The sequence below is a fragment of the Arachis hypogaea genome, chromosome 11 (assembly GCF_003086295.3).
Source record: "Arachis hypogaea cultivar Tifrunner chromosome 11, arahy.Tifrunner.gnm2.J5K5, whole genome shotgun sequence".
Taxonomy (NCBI): Eukaryota; Viridiplantae; Streptophyta; class Magnoliopsida; order Fabales; family Fabaceae; genus Arachis; species Arachis hypogaea.
The window spans coordinates 63,749,883-63,770,198 of NC_092046.1; the positions used below are offsets into that span (position 1 = coordinate 63,749,883).

Genomic DNA, 20,316 nt, shown 5'->3' on the forward strand with positions numbered 1-20,316 from the left:
TTATACCACAAAGCTATACCAAAAGAACTGGATTGGTAGGAAGATCTTTATCAAAAGTTATAAGTATATTTTAGGATATATATTTAAAATTTATATATTATTTTATTCTAAAACGATTTTTCCGGTTAGACCACGGTTGGACCGGTTGAACCAGTAAACCAGTGAACCAGTAACTAAAGCGGTTCGATGACCGGTCCGGTTCTACGAACCTTGTTCTCCCTTTCTCCCTCCCTGTCTTTCATTCATAGAAACTCAGCCAAAAAACCCTAGCACTGTAAGCCTACACCACCGCCGCCGCAAGGGGTGGCATACTGCCGCCGTCCGTCCGTCTATCTAGCTTCCCTCGTGCTCCAAGTCTTCAACCCCCGTTTGCTGTCACTAATCTCAGCCGCGCTTCCGCCGCCGTTGGTTGCCGTTAACGTTCGTGTCTTCGTTCAGCCGTCGTCTTCGTTCGCGTTGTTCGCCGTTCAAGTTTGCTCGGCGTTCATCGTTCGCGTTCACTCGCCGTTCACTGGTCGCGTTTACTCGCCGTTCACCGTTCGGGTTCGCGTTCGTCTGGAAGCCACGTTGCCCTGCTTCAAACTCTGCGACCAACCCGCGCGCTCCACCTAGCCGTCGAACTGCTCTCTTTTGTCGCCGCCTCGTGAGTTCCCTAAACCCACCACCAGACAATACACTCACACAACACCAATAACCTGCTTCAAACTCTGCAACTTCTTATTTCTATTACAATAAGTAACTATTTGATTTGGCAGTGGTTTGGATTTTTTTCATAGACTGAATTAAATTATACAATATTTATGTTCTCTTCTCTATCACATTGATACTAAGGTTTGAATTCTCTTATTTCGTTTCAAGTTTACTGCACTCAACATGTTCGATGAAATGCTTTAACCATATTTCGGGTTGGTTTTATCATTTCTAGCTTTTAGAAACTTAGTAAGTTGATTGCATGTGAAATTAGAATAATTGGATCTTAGTAATTAGGAAATTTTAGCTGCACAAATAGCATCTTTGTAGAAAACATATTAGCATGATGATTCCACTTGCATTAGTGTTCTTCTGGTAAATTTTAACTGTTAGTGTGAACTTGTTAATTTGCTAATTGTTCTTGTGTTATTATTCTGTTGTTCTTCTGTTATTTTATTTATTTTTTTTGTTGTGATTTTCTGTTCTTGAACTTGTTAAGTTGATAATTTGCTAAATTGTTGGGCTGCTGTTGTTTTAATTTGCTAAATTGTTAGGTTTATGTGATTTAATTTGTTGGATTTTCTATTTAGGTGTTGTTCTTGTTTATTTGCTAAATTGTTGTTGTGTATTTATTGTTGTCTTTGAGATTCTTGCTGGATATTGGTGATCATTGATTTATTATATGCTTCATGTTTTCATTGTTTTCTTCTTCTGAAGGGAAAAAAATTCTGTTTTCATTGTTTTGTTGATTGTTTGTTTTGTTTCAGAAATTAATTTTTTGTAATCAATGCTCAAACTCTAAATGCTGTTCTGTTGGTTTTGCAGTGTTTGTTTTGTTTCAGAAACCAATTTTTTGTTATCAATGCTCAAACTCTAAATGTTGTTCTTCTGTTTTTGTTTTTTTTCATAAATCAATATTTTGTGATCAATGTCAAACTCTGAATGTTGTTCTGCTGTTTTTGTTGTTTCAGAAATCAATTTTTTGTGATTAATGCTCATACTCTGAATGTTGTTCTGTTTTGTTTTAAAGGCTGTGTTTAGAAGAGGCGATTGATTTCTGAGTGTTGTTTTGTTTTTGTTTTAAAGCTGTGTGTTGTGTTCAATTTTCATTTTGTAGGAAATTCTTTGAGGTATATAAGAATTAAGAAGGAAGAATATTTTAATGGTATTATTCTGTTGATTCTGGTATGCTACAAGCTTGAACATAAAATTGAAGAGAGAAACCCTTTATTATTTTATCATTGGTCTATTTTTGGCATTGCATATCATTGTAGTTTGTTTATTCATAGAACTAGGTGTTTATGATCCCCTTTTGAAGTAAAAAAATGCAGAAGAGTGTTTAGAACCAGTTCCTCATTGAATTTTTATAGAATCAGGTGTTTATTATAAAACGATTTTTTTGGTTGAACTACAGTTGAACCGGTTGAACCAATGAACTAGTGAACCAGTAACTAGAGCGGTTCGATGACCGGTCCGGTTTTCTGAACCTTTCTGATAAGTGATAGCACCCCACCCCACCCCTCCCCACCCCTCCCCTTTCTCTGTCTCTCTAACACCAGCAGAAAACCCTAATCCCACCCAATCCTCTCTTCTCTTCGAATTCGAAGAACAGCCACCACCCACCATCCCACTTCTAACCTCAAACCCATCACCGGACCCTTCTCTCCCTTCTCTCTCTGTCGCCCTCTCTGTCCGAGCTCTCTCTGTCGCCGTGGGTCGTCGTCGCTTCTCTGCTCCCGCCGTGGGTCGTCGCCGCTTCTCTGCTCCTCACCCTGGGTTGTCGCCGCCTCTCCCCTCCTCGTCATTTCTGTTTCTCCCCTCCTTGCTGGCATCGTTTCTGCTTCTATGCTCCAAACTGTGTCTCACCGTCGTTGCTTCTCTTCTTCGCGTGGAGTCTCGCAGTCAAAGCGACTACCTTTCGTCGTGTCTCAAGTCTCTAGTCTCTGCTTCAACCCTCTCAGGTCTCAGGTCTCAGGTCTCAATTCTCTTCTTCTCTGCTTCAAGCCTTCAACCCTCTCAGGTCTCAAGTCTCAGTCTCTAACTCTCCCTGTTTCTATCTCTCTGACTCTATCCCTCTGAAATTTGAAATTTATTCTGAACATGCATATGATGTATATTGATTATTCTGCTGAATTTTGAGATATTAATGTTTTGAAATTTTATTTGAATTCAGTCTGTTTATATTGAATTAATTCTGCTGAGATTGAGTTATAAATTCAATTGTTTAATTTATTAATTCGGCTGAGATTGATTTTTAAATTCAATCTGTTGTATTTGTTTTGGTGAATTGTTGTTTTGCTGTTATTGATTCAAAATAAAAACATTGCCACAACTCTGTATTGAATTTACTATATGGCTTCATATGGTTTGGTTGAATTATGCTTGTGATTCTTAAGTTGGATACATGTTTTGGATGTTTTGGAGTGTGCTTGATTGACTTACAGAAATTTACATATGGGAGAGTTAATTTTTTAATAAATTTTATTATATATTTAATTAAATCGGTTCAACCACGGTTCAACTCCGGTTGAACCATTGAACCATTGAACCAGTTACTTAACCGGTTCAATGACCGGTCCGGTTCTCGCAACCTTGGTTGTAACTTCAAGACCTTCAAGTGAATGAATGAAATAATTAACATGTGGTTGGAAAATTCAAATGGAAACTATGAAAACCTTTGTTTTTGCTTTGTCATTGCTGAACTTGAGTTTAAATCAAGAACTATGTTTTTTATTTGTTGAACTTTGAATTTTGTTAATTATTGTGTTGTAGTACTGCAGTTTATAACGTTGTTACTTCTCATATATTGGTTTTTTTTTTTGCATTTTATTGGCTGAAAATAGCATAAAAACAGGTTTTTAGTACATCAAATATGATTTGGACATGTTAGGATTTTAAACTAGTTTTAAAAACCAAAAAATCCGAACCAAACCAATCCAATTAAATTCAGTACGATAGGATCAGATGGTTTTCCCTATCAAAACCGAGCCAATTCGCATCATGAATACCCCTGGTTCCTGCCATCTGCTCCAATCTGCTATTTCCGCTGTCTCTCTAAGCTGTTTTCGCTTAGTCTTCTACATCTCCACACTTCAATTTTCAGATCCCCAACAACCGCCGCAAAATGACTCGCCAAGGAGCTTATAAAGAAAGCGATGACATGCTCATTGATGAACCAAAACTGCCTCAGCAAGGCCAAATCGCGGCCCTTCCTAATGAGTTCAACCCCAGTTATCTAAAAATATATTACAGTAACTTAATTTCTCTTCCTATTTCTTTATTCCTAAAATTTCATAATAATTACATAATCATTCTTATTCATTGATATTTTGGACCTCAGGTAAGCTGTTTCCTCATGCTGATTTATATAGATGGATGTCATACGGCAACGGTAAGCTTAAATTCCATTCTACCAGTCTACTGTCATAATCTTTTCTTTTAATCTTTTTTTATATTTTTGTTTTTGTATTTGTAGATGGGAAGCATCCTGCTTGTGATTCATCTTACTTGGGACGAAGGGAATTCTCGTACACTCTAGATAACGATATATTTGTGTGCTACAATACCTTCAATAGTGCCACCGAACTTGAAAACTCCATCAAAGACAAGTGCCCGTTAAAGATAGATATTGGACCCATCTACAACCTCAACGTAAGATATGAAAGCTTGTTTCTTTTAATTATCTCTTAATCCTGAAGGATATTGATGCATATATTTTTGAGTTAGCTAAATAGTCTGTGTTAAGATTCATGGTTATTCAGTGGAAATAATAGAGTAACTAGACAAAAGAGAGAAAGATGATATTACTGATTGTGTGAATTGTTGGGTGTTGTGACCAGAGAAATAAGCAACATATAGGGGAGTAATAAATATAGCACACCAACTCATAAATACCCCACCTAAAATCTGTAATGTAGGATACTTTTGGAAGAATTCTGATGTCTATTTTAAATGTATTACTGCCTGCACATAGGAATGCTTATGCTGGAGATAATGTTCTCACTCCGGTTGAGAGGGAGCTGATTTTTGATATAGTAAGAAGCTCTTCAAATTAAAATGTACTTGTGAGTTTTTCTACTTCTTTGTGGGATTCTTAACATTTGTTGGTTAATTATCATGTGTAGGATATGTCAGATTATGATGATGTTAGATACTGCTGCTCAGGTGCTGATGTTTGTCTCAATTGCTGGCCATTAATGACTGTAGCTGTCAAAGTAGTAGATACTTCCTTAAGAGGTAATTTTGTGCATTTTATACATACTGTGAAAGACTGAAAGCTAGTGTAGAATTTTTGATTTATACATTGTTTGAAATGAAAGTGCGAGACTAAAGTTCTCTTTGGCCTTTACTATCATTTACTTGTGTATACTACTATTGTATATCACTCTATTGTCTATGCACCATTCTTGTATGCTGTCAGATAGGGGTGTTCAAGACCCAGCTCGACCTGAAACCCGGCCCAGACCCGAGGCATATTTTGTTGGGTTTGCCTTTTTTTACCCAGTTCTATTTTAGGGCTGGTTCCAGGTCTAACTAAACTCGGCCTGGCCCGACCGATGTGCACCCCTACTGTCAGATAGTTATTTGGAAGTAATGTCTTCTGATGCACTCAAGCTTAATTATTGTGTTGATTTATTCTTTCAGATGACTTTGGGTTTAGACATATTCTCTGGGTATATAGTGGTCGACGTGGTGTACATTGTTGGGTCTGTGATAGAAAGGCAAGACGGTAAGACCATGAGACACTATATAGTTAAAACTTGTTTTTGGTTTGGTTTGGCTACTAAGGGCCATAAACATATTTTCAAATGTTACCATTACACTTACAGGTTGACTAATGAGCAGAGAGCAGCAGTTGCGGACTATTTTCGTGTCTACAAGGTATGATAGTTTTGTACTAATAATCTAGTTTGCGAGTCATGTATTAAGTATATCTTTGATTTATATTCTTTCCAGGGAAATGAAAATAACTATAAGAAGGTTTCCTTGATGGGTCAAGTTCTGCATCCCTTTCTGGCGTAAGTTCGATAGTGAATAACTGACCTTCCTAGCTAAATCCACAATTCAATGTTCTGAATAACATTTCATATCTGTAGGAGATCATATACTGAAGTTCTGAAGGAATATTTTGAGACAAAACTGCTTACAAGTCAAAATTTACTTTCTAGCGAGGAGAGATATGAAAAGATCCTAGAGATGATTCCTGATCAATGTATTTTTCTCCTATCACTGTATGATGATGCTTGTGGATTTCCTGCTATCATCTGGCATATAATGAGTAAATTGTATTTGCAGCTATTGCTTCTGAACTTCGAGGAAAGTGGCAAGAAAGTAGGCGGTCTTTTAGTGCAAAAGAAGACATTAATATTGTTCGATGGGAGCAGCTTAAACAGTTGCTGCAAAAACATAAGGTATGGAAGTCTCATTTGTATTGAGGCAGGTTTTTTTTTGGGAGCAATTGGTTAATGGCATCAAATATGTTCAGCTATGACTTTCTTGAGTAATTAGATGCTTCATTCTCCAAACTAGATACTAACTGATATTTTTATTGTTGTTGTTGTTGTTGTTTTCCTTTGCGTTTCCATAGGCACAAGTGGTGCGTAGGTGTGTTGAAGAGATTGTGTTCACCTATACATATCCTAGGCTTGATATGGAGGTTCGTCTATTATTTGGCATTCTTTCCCCATGTATTCTTATTGATGGTTTTCATATTGGCTTCGAACTTATGCATTCATATTTATTCCTCAGTCGTCATAACACAATTTTCTTTACTTATTTGGCTGGACGTATTTATATTTTAGGTTTCTAAACATATGAACCATTTGCTCAAAGCACCCTTCTGTGTGCACCCAAAAACAGGTATGTTTTCCATATCAACTTTTTCTTGATAGCAAGTTGTTGATTTAAGTGACTATTGACTCTTAAGTCATATTTTTGTTTTAATTTGTAATTGCTATAAGAATATTAAAACAGAAAATTTATCCTCCTTTGTTTCGGGTTAGATAGTGCGTCGTCCCTATGAAAATAGGGATAAGTGTGTTAGTTAGATAGGGCTTATAACATGCTATGGCTATTTCTTCCTTGTAGGCTGTGTTTGTGTCCCCATCAACCCAAATAATTGTGAAGAATTTGATCCCACGACGGTGCCAACCCTTATCCAGGTACAACTACAATGACTATCTTCTTACTTAACTAAAATATGCACACTATAATGGTTATCTTCATCCTTCTGGAAAGGAGGGTTGGATTTATTTTGCCAACTATTTGCCAAACTTGAAATATGAGGAGTATTCTATAAATAGTTGAAGACTTGGGAATTGCTGCACTTTAATGTTGTCTCTTCTGGTCCCACCCTTTACTAATGCAATTTACCATGTGGAAGTGGTTGAACTGAAAAACAAATGCTTGAACTTATTCACATTACTGATTACTCCATTTGGATGATGTATGTTTAATATTTGTGAAAATTTTAAAATTTCAGCTTTTGGAAGAGCTGAATAGGGAGGGCTTGAGGTCTGATGTTGAAGGAGGTTTGTTTGATACTCTGACAATACTTAGGTTTCTTTCTGGTAGAATTTTTGCATGTCATGGAAATAATTAGTTTTCCATGCATATAATTATTGTTCTATTTTTACATCTTGTTCAAGAATCAAGATTTTCCCAACTAATGGCTTTTGTCACCTTGACTTATGGCAGAATGGAATAAAACTTCACTTGCAAATGCCATCAAACTCTTTAGGTCATCCTTCCTCCAGCCATTACTGAAAATTTGCAAGGTTTGAATCAGTTCTTCATTCTCTATTAAGTATTACCTATTTCTAGCTTGACAACAATGTGGCACGTTTTAAAATGCTTTTGGAATGTCTACAAAAATGAGATGGGAAACTCAAGTTGCATTTTGTTTCTTGTGCATTGCTAACTGTAAAATAATATTCAGGAGGAAATGGAAAGCTCCTATAATGCGAAACTACAGCAGTCGAAAAATCTCCTTAGTTGGTAGTCTCACTTCCATGATTGGCCATGTTCCTTTTGGAAGCCCATTTGAATTTAAATGGGGGTCAACTCATTCTTGAGAACATGTAAGCTATAACACAAGCTTTGATAAATTATGTATAGTCGTTGAATTTCGATATTATTATTTTAGGCTTCATCGGATAGGAGTTAGTATGGGATTGTATTTGGATGCTTCATCATAAGGACGTATGAAAGGGAAGGGAGATTCTGGGTTTCAGGTCTATGTAATGTAATGCATAACTCAATTACAAGTTATAACACAGATGCGTGCATGAGATACTAGTTCCATTTACAAGTTATAACTTATAACACAGATGCTTACATGAACTACTAGTTTCTTTTTCACCATAGTATATGACCTGTAAATGGGTCCTAGACATGCTTTACTATCATCTTAAACTCGAATGAATGATTTATGATGTAGGATTTTGGAAGAATGCGCCATATGCTATATAGATTATTATTTTTGTATAGACATTTAACCTAATTTATGTGGGAAGTGTTAGATTAAAGACCACACTAATTGCAACAAAAAATAGCTGTTAAAAAAATTTATAAAAAATTTAGATATTAAAAATTGGGATTTTTTTTTAAATTAAATATAGTATTTACGAAAATAAATAAATGTTGAAGTAATTATAAAAATACATTCTTAGTCACATCTCGTATATTGAGGGTCCTTATTGAAAATGACCACATCTCGGATGCATAGACCTTGTTCTGTGATTGAGTTTTTACGGGTCATATATCTCGGATACAACTGTGAAATGAACATAAGCATAGATCGGGTACTGTGCATTCGAGATATGCTCGTTTTGTGATTGGGGTCAGTGCATTCGAGATATGCGTGATTGCGTATATATGTCACAGCATCCGGGAAAAACGTGGATTATAACCATTTTTTTCCAAATTTGTGAGCTTCTGGACGTATGAAATCAAGTTCCACAAATGAGACATTAATAGACTGAATAATACTTAGCACGTAGCTGGAGCATTGGACTTTGAGGTTAGTAGTTTAACCTTTTTTATTGTTAGTAATAAGGCAAGCAATGCATTCGTGAATCGTACATGGGAGACATTCCTGCAAAGCTTGTAAGAGCGCAGCAATCCTGTTATACGACTCTTCCCAGTCGCCATAGATCTTTGTAATCGCTTTCTGCTTTGCCATTCACACCTTTCGATACGAGGGCTTGAAATGGTAACTCTGATGGACAACACTTTGCAACACTGGGATAGACACCGATGGGTCAGTCTTTATCATAAGTAACACGACCTTGCAAAAACCACTATTCAGCTGAGCATGGTCCTGAGACATGGTAGGTGCCAGACAGGTATGTAATCCACCGAACCGACGTACCTCCTTGCAAATTTTGCTCGGATGTCAACATCATGCATAACAAAAAAACTAACGTATAGAGTCTAATGCATCCAAAATATAACATAAAATATACGAGTAATTCAAGTTCTGTCGTAATGCCACACGAAGACTCCATGGACAACCATTGGTAAATTGCTTGCATCGACAATGATATTTAAGCCTATTTGACTCCAGAACTCTGTACCTCGCATTCCGTCGAACACTATAGTTCTTCACCGCCATTAGAACTGCTTCTCGGTTCCTGAACCTATGCCCAACTTGGAATTCCACCACACCGTCCGTGTTGTAATCCTCCTCGTTTCCAGGGTTCAAAAGATTGTCCGCCTGCATTGCATCCAAGTTCAACGTCTGATAATGGCTAGGACCATCTGACAGTCGAGGAATGGCCAAAGGGGGAGGCAGCAGAAACCTACCAATACCACCGCTGGGAGTCTCTGGTACAAACTTATCTTCAGACGCTGTATCGCTTGATGACCTGGGCCCGGCAACATAGGTTGAATCGCCCTTACTGTTGTCCTCGTCTGCACTACCATGAGGCTGGGCATAGTGGATCAGTGCCGCCTTGAGCGGCACAACTTCAGGAGTCGAAGGAGACGGCCCACTACCAATAACTACATCACAGATCACAGCATACAACTCCATCACATGTTGCGGCATCAGACGTGCATGTACGTTGAACATTACCCTCACATGCTGATCCCCATAAATCCAAAATAACCAGTTGGTAAATCCACCGTTCAAAAGCGCATTCAGAAATCTATATGCAACCCGCCCAACCTCTTTTGTTCGCACATCCAGGCTATCAACCCGGTAAGTGCGCACCATGACAATCTTTTCAGACTCAAAAATCACCACTTCATCAACGTGTCTAATTAATGGGATAAACCACCACAAAGAAGAATTGGTTATTCTCCATCAGAACAAAATGGAGAGAAGAGAAAGAGAAGAATGGTTTGTGAATTGTGTGAGAAGAGCTATTGAAATGGTCTCTATAAATAGACTTATTCTATAACATATCTTGGCTGCAGAGACATCTATACCATAATACCCATATTCTGGGTGTTGAGACCCTAATTATAATCTTGACTATATCTCGGATGTTGAGGGAGGTATTAGGAAGCTGGGTTTATCTCGGATGCACTGACCCCAACCATGAAACGAGCGTATCTCGTATGCACAATACTTGATATATGCTTATGTTCATATCACGGTTGCATTTGAGATATGACTCGCAGAAACCCTATCACAGAACAAGGTCTGTGCATCCAAGATGTGGTCATCTTTGACAAGGACCCACAGTATCTGAGATGTGACTGAGGATGTATTTTTGTAACTATTTCAAATTTTATTTATTTTCATAAATGCTATATTTATTTAATTTAAATAAAAAAATCTTTGTGCCATTAGGTTACCTAAACAGTGTTAGGAGCAAAGTTCTGAAATTCGAACCGATCAGCGAATTGTTCTAGTTATTGGTTTATTTAGTGGTTCAATCAGTTCAATTGTAGTTCAATTAAAATAATTAAATTATAATAAAATAATAAATAAACACAAAAAATACAAATACAAATAATTATGTTAAATTATAATCTTTGACTATGATTTTTATAATAATGTGTATTGTAATTATAATCATTTGGTTAATATCTATCCATTAGCAGCTTATAATTTTAAACTTGAACTAAATTTATTAAGAATTTTAAGATTTTAATTATTTTAGTTTTTTTCTAAACACAATATATCTTTAAATATATATTTATTTTAAATAAATATATAACTTATAATAATAAAAAAGTTAATTTTTTTTGTTATGAAAAATATAAATTAAATAAGTTATAAAAAATAAAACCATTTTTTATCTTGATAAAAAAAAGTCTTAATGAAAAGATAAAAAAGGTTTGTTGGGCTCAATGAAGTCCAGGCCATGTGCAACATAAGAGTAAAAGTCTAAAAAATAAAACTCTAATAACTAATATATTGTTGTGATAAAAATGATGATGTGGATGCCCATTCATTATATGGGCGGCTGATTTTTCCTATAAAAGAATTAAGCTTGATAAACCCCATTTTTAGGGTTTATCTTGTGTTGAATTTAGAGGGTTTTGTCAACTTTTCCCCATTTATCCAATGAAATAGCATGGTTTTGTAAATTCTCCTTTAATTGTGCTTAAGAGTGAAAACATATTTTTTAGGTCTTAGAATAGCTAAATTTAATTCACCTTAATTCCATTAGATGCCTTGATATATTTGTTAAGTGATTTCAGATTTAGGAGGCAAAGATTGGATTGAGGGAATGAAGAAAAAGCATGTAGAAATGGAGAACTCATGAAGAAATGAAGGAATCGCAAAAGCTGTCAAGCCGACCTCTTCGCACTTAATCGACTATAACTTGAGCTACAGAGGTCCAAATGATGCGGTTCCAGTTGCATTGAAAAGCTAATATCCGGGGCTTCGAAATGATGTAAGATTTGCCATAGTTTCATTGCATTTAGGGGCGCACACGTGCATTGTACGCGTACGCGCCGATGGTTACACAAGATTCACTTAATGCAACTCGTGGCCATCGATTTTAGAAGCCTTGTGGGCCCAATCCAACTCATTTATGATGCTATTTAACCCAAGGATTGAAGAGGGATGACACACTTAGACACTAGTTTAGTTTTAGTTTAAGTTTTGGGAGGAAAAGTTAGTTTCTAGAGAGAGAAGCTCTCTCTTCTCTCTAGAATTAGGAGTAGGTTAGATCTAGATTAGGAATCCTTAGATCTAGCTTAATTTCATGCTTTGATTTACTTTTCCTTTTGTAATTCTTCTTCTTCTACCTTTCCTCTTTCTAGTTTTGCATTTAATTCTTGTGATTCTCTACTTTTATGTTGATGCACTTTTGTTCTTTCCTTTTCCTTTTAATGCAATTTATGTTTTCATGTTCCTTTATTATTCATTTGATTTGTTGTTGTTTAATTCCTTGCAATTGAGTAGTGTAGATTTACTTTCCTTACAATTTTACTATGCTTTCCTTTTATGCCTTCCAAGTGTTTGATAAAATGCTTGGTTAAATTTTAGAGTAGAATTTTATGTTCTTGGCTTGGGAAGGTAACTTAGGAACTCTTGAGTTACTAATGTCCAAGTGATTGACGATTGGGAGCCATTAACTCTAGATTTCACTAATTGAATTGGTGGAGAACTAGGACTTATGGACTTGGATTGATATAGCTCATTTGACTTTCCTTTACTACTAGTTAGAGGATGACTTAATGGGATTGATCCTTGCCAATTCTCATGTTGTGGTTAGTGATTAGGATAGAGATCCTTGACTACCAAACCTTGCCAAGACCTTTTTGTTAGTTTATTTCCTTTGCCATTTATGTTTCTTGTCTATTAACTCAAAAATCCCAAAACATACCTCATAACCAATAATAAGGACACTTTATTACAATTCCTAGGGAGAACGACCCGAGGTTTGAATTTTAGGGGATTGTACTTGTGACAGACAAATTTTTGTATGAAAGGATTATTGTTGGTTTAGAAACTATACTTGCAACAAGATTTCATTTGTGAAATTCTATACCATCAATTTTCCATTCATCAAAGCTCCCAAGTTAAACTGAACTTAAATGAGGTTGAAAAAGCAAATATTGTGCGTGTATAAAATAGTGAGGAAGTTTGAGACAATAGATGCACAACAACATACTATTCTCTTTCATATATACAATAATCTCTCTCTCTCTCTCTCTCTCTCTCTAAGCTGCAACATATATAATATTAGTAAATATATGTGAATTATTTCTATTATAGTGAGTTAATTATATTGGTGAATATTAATATTAGAGTTTTCTATTTACACATCTTTATTTTATATTTATTTTCTCTTATTTAGTTATTTATTTCACAATACGTTATCAGCATGAGACTCTCATCAAATTTTAGGAAGATACAGGTAATAAATTTTTATTATGTCAAAGCTCTCTCATCTTGAATTTAATGCTCTTGATATATCTGGACTACTTATCAATGGATAAAATAAGGCTGAAAATAATGCATTCCAGAAGGATAAAGGCAAAGGCATGATCTTCCTTCATCGTCATCTTGACGAAGGATTGAAAAATGAATATTTCACACTAAAAGATCCTGCAGATCTGTGAAAAAACCTTGAAAAAAGGTATAATAATAGTAATACTTCCTCAACCCTGATACGAATAGACGCACTTACGTCTCTAGGATTTTAAATCTATAAATGAATACAATACAACAATGTTCCAAATTACCTCACGAATAAAATTATGTAGAGAAAAGATAACTGATAATGACATGTTAGAGAAAACTTTCTCAACCTTTCATGTCTCGAATGTGCTCCTGCAGTAGGAGTATCGAGAAAAAGAATTTAAAAAATATTCTGAGCTAATTTATTGCTTTCTTGTTGCTGAGCGTAACAATGAATTTCTTTTAAGAAATCATGAAGCGTGCCCAACAAGCGCCGCCCTATTTTCTGAAGCAAATGCGTCAAATCATAACCCCAGAAGAGGTAAATGGCAAGATTTTGGTAACAAAAAAAATTATGGAAGGAAAAAAATTATGTTCACAAGAAAGGATCTCACCAGAAATGGGATAAAGAAAGAAACAATGGGTAAAATAAATCAACAGAGGATAAATGTTTTCATTGTGGCAGAAAGGGCCATTGGTCGCGTACCTGTCGTACCCCAAGGTACCTAGTCGATCTTTATCAAGCATCTTTGAAAAAGGACGACAAAGGAAAGGGGATGAATTTTGTTTCAAAGGATGTTGGTGAAAATTACACCACTCATTATGAAGTATCTAATATCTTTGAGGATCCTAAAGAAAATATTGGTCATTTAATCAATGATGGAATGGTTTAATATGTGGGTTTGTTAAGTACTCATGTAAATAAATAATGTAAGAAACTTCTTGTTAAGTTTTATTTTCTATGCATTTGAATTTCAAGTACGATGTATATAAATAATATTTAATAAAATATTTATGTTTATGAATTTCAAAATTACTGAATGTGTTAAGATAATAATAATAATAATAATATTTTTATTATATGATACTATGTACAATACTTCTTAGAAAAATATTTTCAATCAAGAAATTAATTTTACTACGCAAATTTTTCTACTCATTTTATTATTATTTGTCTTTGAATAAAATGACAAGCACATATAGTGAAGATGTTTGCCTTGTGGATAGTGCAAGTTTACATACAATTCTCAAAAGTAATATATATTTTACACATCTTGTACCAAAAGATGAATATGTTAATACTATTATTGGCTTAGGTAATGTGATAGAAGGCATCGGAAGAGCTATGATTTTGTTTTCCGGAAGAACAAAATAATAAATAATGCACTATTGTCTTCCAAGTCTCTAAGGTAGTGTTTGTTTTTGAAGACAGGACAGAACATGACATTAAGACAGAGATAATAGAACGGAGACAATAAAATTTATGTTTTATGTATTATGTTTGGATACGATGGACAATACACTAATGTAATGTCCTGTATGTTTGGATAGACATGGACAAAACTAAGATATTATGCAAAATGACCAAAATAGACATGTCTCTCTCCTTGCCCTAACCCCTCCCCAAACACCAACTCAGTCTCTCTTCTTCGTCAATTTCTAAAATCTAAAAATCTGAAAAACCTAGCTAAACTCCTTTTCTAAAAATTGCCAAGAGATTAGGGGAATATGTTTCTTTCCATATGCGTCTTTGCGGCGCCAATCCTCACAAGGATCTACCTCCCGAGCCCATCAAGTTCAAGGACACACTCGGTTACAAGTGGCTCCTTGATTCCCTTCAGCTCGATGGATCGGTAATCTCAAATCTCCTCAATTATATATAATCAGTTTTCTACTGATCAATTTGTTGAAATTGTTCTCCTATAGTGCTGGAATTTGGAAAATTGTATGTAGCACTTTGATGAATTCTTATGCATAATTGTGCAAATTATTTAACTATGTGTGGCTTAATTGGCGTGGTTGTGGATCCATGCTATTTACATGTACAACTACCTAGAATGTTTACATATAATTAACCCATCATATCTCTTATTAAAAGAAAAAAGAAAAATTCTAGAACTGTGGGATAAATCCATTTAAATGTGATCTAAAGTTTCATGACAATGACTTATGGATCTTGGATGGTAAATAGGCCATTACTTCTTTCTTGCATTTTCTATTTTTTCTAAACTTCCTAACATAATTTTACAATATTTTGAATTTTTGACTGTAGTTAAATTGGCTTGTTGGCTTTAGACTTTTTATTCATAGTATTTTTTTCACATTTCTAAACAGTAGGATCATTTCCTAACTTGTTGAAGCACAACTCTTTTTTTTTTCATACAATTGGCCATATAATGTTTAAGCTGCTAATAACATGGCTCTCTTAAAATTTTGGGTGTAATCTGAGGCATTATTGGAGATAGATAGTAATTTTGCTTTATATGAAAAGCACCACAATACATAATCTGAGGCATTATTGATCCACTTAAATGGTTCAGATTGACTACGATAGAGTGCTCTACGATTAAGTTAATGAGAAATTCTCAAGGAAATTTAGTAAGATCTCACAGATTCATTCCATATGGGAACTTTGTATTTTTATGGAACAGTTGGCAATGATTTAGATATTTTCAAATTCTTATTCATAACTTCTTCTCCTTTCATTCATTCGTTCTTTCTTTTTTTCTTTTTTATCTTCTTGTTTTGTTTTGTTTTTTTTTTTTGGTGGTTTTTTTTCAATGAAAAGTGAAGTATGTGGAATTTGAAGAAGTCAATAAACCTCATTATCTGCCCAATACAAACCTCCATTAACATATGCATTGATGCATCATCCAAAATTAGTGTCTTTGTTTTATACTCCACCTAAATCCGCTTTACAGTAAGTACAGTTACAATACTAGTAAAAGGATAGTTTGTATATGGGGGTCTTGAAAATGTGTTGCTGTGAAATGAGTTTTGGTTTCAAGTCTCTTAATTGATTAATGTTTCTGAAGGAACATATTCAAAAGTCTTCATTTTTAGATATTTATGGCTAATTATCTTTGGATTCTCACTGATTGATATTCACAGAGCAATTTGAGTTCTGTGTTGGCATTGCATGTTTGATGGAGGAAAAATAGTGTATAAATAGAGATATAATAGGTGAGAAACATGGATTGGCTGGACAATTTGAATTTTCGATATTGGTTGCTGAAATAATTGCTTTTGGATTAATATTCTACAATTGAGGAGAACCTAAGCTACCCTATGTCTCCGATATCTGCTCCCTAAGATTTAATGAGACATGCATATTTGAATAGTATTTGCCTTCTTTGCTTAAAACTTTCAAAACGGTTGTATCCTGCACCATTGCTTCCTCCTATTCAAAGTGTTCAATGTTCACTTACTCATGCTCCTACACATCATCTCAAAGCATGCATGCATGTTGCACTATGATGTTTCAGAGAACATCAATCCCACATAGATGAAGCATCAGACTTAGCATCCATGAAGTTGAAATGCAGTGGTAATATAACATTTGGACAAAAAGGTGGGATACGGGAATACCAGAGTCGCACCTATATAGCCAAGATTTGCTACTAGATAAAATTTACATTTTAAGAGTTTATGTTATCAATAATAAAAGAATTATGGCAGTGCCCTTTTTTTTGGGTATAAAAATAGTTTTGGTAGTTTGTTTGAAAATAATGTTTTCGTGTACTTTTGCAGGAGATGGTGGCACCTATGGAGGAGGAGGATAATTCATCAAGTAGGAGGAGGAGTGAATCTAAAGATGAGATTCCCTTATCTGAGCTGCTAGATTTGGAAAACGGGGAATGGAACGTGGTTAGGAAGTTAATCAAATCCTAGTTCTCTCCACTTAGTTGAAAATGGCAATGATTGAGAAGCTTAAAGTTGGAAGCATGGGACCCATTCCCTGTATACCAACCACATAAGCGGTAGGAACTTGACAAGACCATTGATCATCTCTTTTCTTCTCTTCCAATTCTCTGTTTCTCAGAGCAACATGCAGGACAAAGCGAACTGATTGCATTTAATTTCAGCACCATCTGCAATGCCTGCAACTAGCAATTTGAAGAGTGTAATATAGAACCCAGTTAGGTGACCTTTGCTATATAAAGTGTCTCTCATTCTAGCAATTTGAGGAGTGTAATATATAACTCAGTTATGTGACTTTTGCTATATAAAGTGCCTCTCATTCTGTGAATTGTTGTCTTCTATTCTTATTGGTACTTTTACACTAGCTTAACAAAAGAAACTTCATCATGTTGAAAAAAAATCTGAAACTAATCTTATTCTAATTTTCAAACTAAATTCTACATTTAAACATACAAAAGAAACTCCTGCACCAATTGAAATTGAAATTCAAAACTAATTACAACTTATCTGCAGTAATGTTAAACAAAATCCTGTACTATTTTTAACTAAAATTCTGCATTAACATTAAGAAAGGAAAAATTCTACACATATTGGAAACTAACTCTGCACAAAATACCAAGTTGTTCTAAGTCTAAGATACCAAATTCTGCCAACAACACTTATTATGTATTAACATGTGCCAAATTGATAAGTCTAAAAAACCAAATGTACTATAAATCCAACGTCCAATTTTCTTTCTTGAAAAAAAGATAAACTCTAAGTATGCAATATAGCTCTAACAAATCCAGTTTTTTGACTATCTCCTAGTGACCAAAAGGTTTTTTCCAACTGAGGATTTATGGAGAACTTGAGTGCAACAGAAATAATTTCATCATCGGTGAACCCAAGCTCGCTAAGCATGTCACCAACCTTTTTTTCCTTCTGAGTCTTTACCATAGCTTGAGCAAAAGCATCGAAATGCTTTCCCTGTTGGTCGAACACATACTTCAGGGTGTCAGTTAACTCCTTCATCATCTTGGTATCCTTTGCCCCTTTAGATGCGTATGGCTTTTTTCCTTCTTTCTTCTCAGAAGATGAAGACACATAATTCGATTGTTGGAGTAGGGATTCACTGAAATCATGGTTTGAGTTAAACATATCCATATCTTCTGCATCCACTTCTTCATTTCCATTCTGTTGCACTTCTTCTTCAGCATCATTGTCGCATACAACAACAACTCCATTTGCCCTATCCTTACAAAATATTTTCTCTAAACGTGGATAAAAGGGAAAATACTTTCCTGGAGTATACAATCTTACTCCTTGTTTCTAGAAAACAAATAAAAGATCATCAAAGAGGGATATAACTAATTGTCAAATAGAATAAAATTAAGTGAATCAAATCAAACATGAAAACTAACCTTCATATATGCAGCTAGAATCTCTTTGTTGTCCACAACCATGCATTGCTTCACATCATCCCATCCAAAACCGCTATAGGCTGCCATGTCAGCAGCAAATTGATATTTTTCTTTTAGCCTCTTAACCTTGTTCTTGCAATGACTTATTTGAAAGCCACCACCTGGAAATCTCTCATTCATTTTCGCAGCAAGCTTCTCAAAAGATCCAGGTTTAAACTGACCTGCATCAGCTATTCTTTCTTCACTGACAAGCTTCTCCATAAAACCAACAAATGTCTCGGTCTCTTCATCAGTCCAGACATGTTTGTCCATTTGTCTCTACTATCTATATTAACTCAATCAAAATTCAAGTGAGCATCCTAAACACATTATGACATCATTTTAAACAAGTGGTATATGTAGTCAAAACACAACATCAATATTGATTACAGTTTCACTGTGAGGTCTTACAATAAATATTCAAGACAACAAATTATCAAAATAATTCAAATGAAACACATACTACAAGTAAACTAGCTAACTTATACGGCTATGCATCCACTCAGTGTACATTTCATGTGCTAAGTTGTCTCGCCAAGCAGTCCATTCATTGCTGCCCTCTACATTGTCAATCGTCTCATCGTCGCCATCTTCATTACCACCATGCTCCTCTCCAATAATTACGTGGTCATTCTCAAGTAAGATGTCCTCTTCAGAATCGGAGTCCATATTAATCCGAATAAAAGTTTGCAGTAGACAACATGCAATCATTATTCTATTATGTGTCTTAATTTTGTAGAAACAAGGACTTCTCAAAATTGCCCATCTCTTCTTAAGTAAACCAAAACAACGCTCAATAATGTTCCTAGCTGAAGAGTGCTTCTTGTTAAAATATTCTCGAAAGTTTCTAGGTGTATTTCTTCCATGGGCCCATTCTTGTACATGATATCGAGTTTGCCTATATGGTGCTAGAAATCCCTTGCAATTAGTACAACCAGCATCCACTAAATAGTAATTCTCTATAAATTAAAATATATAGGTTAAGAAGATTAAAACATTTGTATGAACTAACATTTTGAAGTGTTTTTGTTACCTAAAACTTAACTATTACATACCAATTGGAATCTTGAGGTTATTACGACGTGAAATAGCATCTCTAAGGACTCTTGAATCCGATGCAGATCATTCCCATCCACTAAGTACGTATACAAAATTCATATCTCGATTGCATACGCCTAGGACGTTGGTTGATATTTTACCCTTTCTTATTCGGTATCTTGATTTATCTTCTTCAGGAACAGTCACATCTATATATGTTCCATCTAATGCTCCTAGACAACCCTAAACCAAAGAAATTTAAGTGTCAAAACTAACTCTACAAAATTATACATAAGACAAAACCACTCCAGCAGTTATTCACTAGATTTACCTTGAACCATTTCCATCGGGGATCTATGAAGTCATCTGGGACAGGAACAGCCTTTGCAAACAATAAGCTTTGAACACGTATAACCGAGTACAACACCTTATTGAAATACCTACTTATTGTTTCTCCTGACCTATAAAATCTAACTTGAAGTGTGCGATTCTTTTATGATGAGCTAATATTATCAAAAATGTAATCACTTGCTCAGGTATACTTACACGACAATCATCACTTAATCCACCCTGAACTTTAAGTAACTCACATAATTTTCCTAATGTGTCTACACTCATCCTCAATTCCTAAATGCAATTTCTATCGCGTCCTCCTATTATGCAGTTTAACACATTTCGTCTTAAGGGATTAGTATTAATTTATCTATTCCTAATAAACAAATGCCCTCTTATCCTGTTTCTCAAATAGAAAAATACAAACATCAAAACTAATATCGAAACTGCCTCAAGCTCAGACTGAATCATAAAATAAAAAATAAGGAATCGTCTAAATTGCTCAGAGCAGTCCAATGGTTCCAT

At 35.0% G+C, this 20,316-nt stretch overlaps 1 protein-coding gene and 1 long non-coding RNA gene across 2 annotated transcripts; both read left to right on the forward strand.

Annotated features, from left to right (window-relative positions):
- Positions 1-3,758: 3,758 nt before the first annotated feature.
- Positions 3,759-7,964, forward strand: LOC112722151 (uncharacterized). Its single transcript, XM_072206951.1, has 16 exons — positions 3,759-3,941; positions 4,031-4,081; positions 4,166-4,358; positions 4,664-4,724; positions 4,815-4,926; positions 5,335-5,419; positions 5,520-5,571; positions 5,647-5,708; positions 5,787-5,902; positions 5,986-6,101; positions 6,278-6,346; positions 6,492-6,549; positions 6,778-6,851; positions 7,172-7,220; positions 7,387-7,466; positions 7,628-7,964. The coding sequence occupies exons 1-16, from the start codon at positions 3,815-3,817 to the stop codon at positions 7,688-7,690; spliced, it is 1,368 nt and encodes a 455-aa protein (XP_072063052.1). The 5' UTR covers positions 3,759-3,814; the 3' UTR covers positions 7,691-7,964.
- Positions 7,965-14,684: 6,720 nt separating this feature from the next.
- Positions 14,685-17,309, forward strand: LOC140176535 (uncharacterized). Its single transcript, XR_011868149.1, has 2 exons — positions 14,685-14,913; positions 16,811-17,309. It is a non-coding gene; the product is annotated as an uncharacterized lncRNA (long non-coding RNA).
- The last annotated feature ends 3,007 nt before the right edge of the window (positions 17,310-20,316 follow it).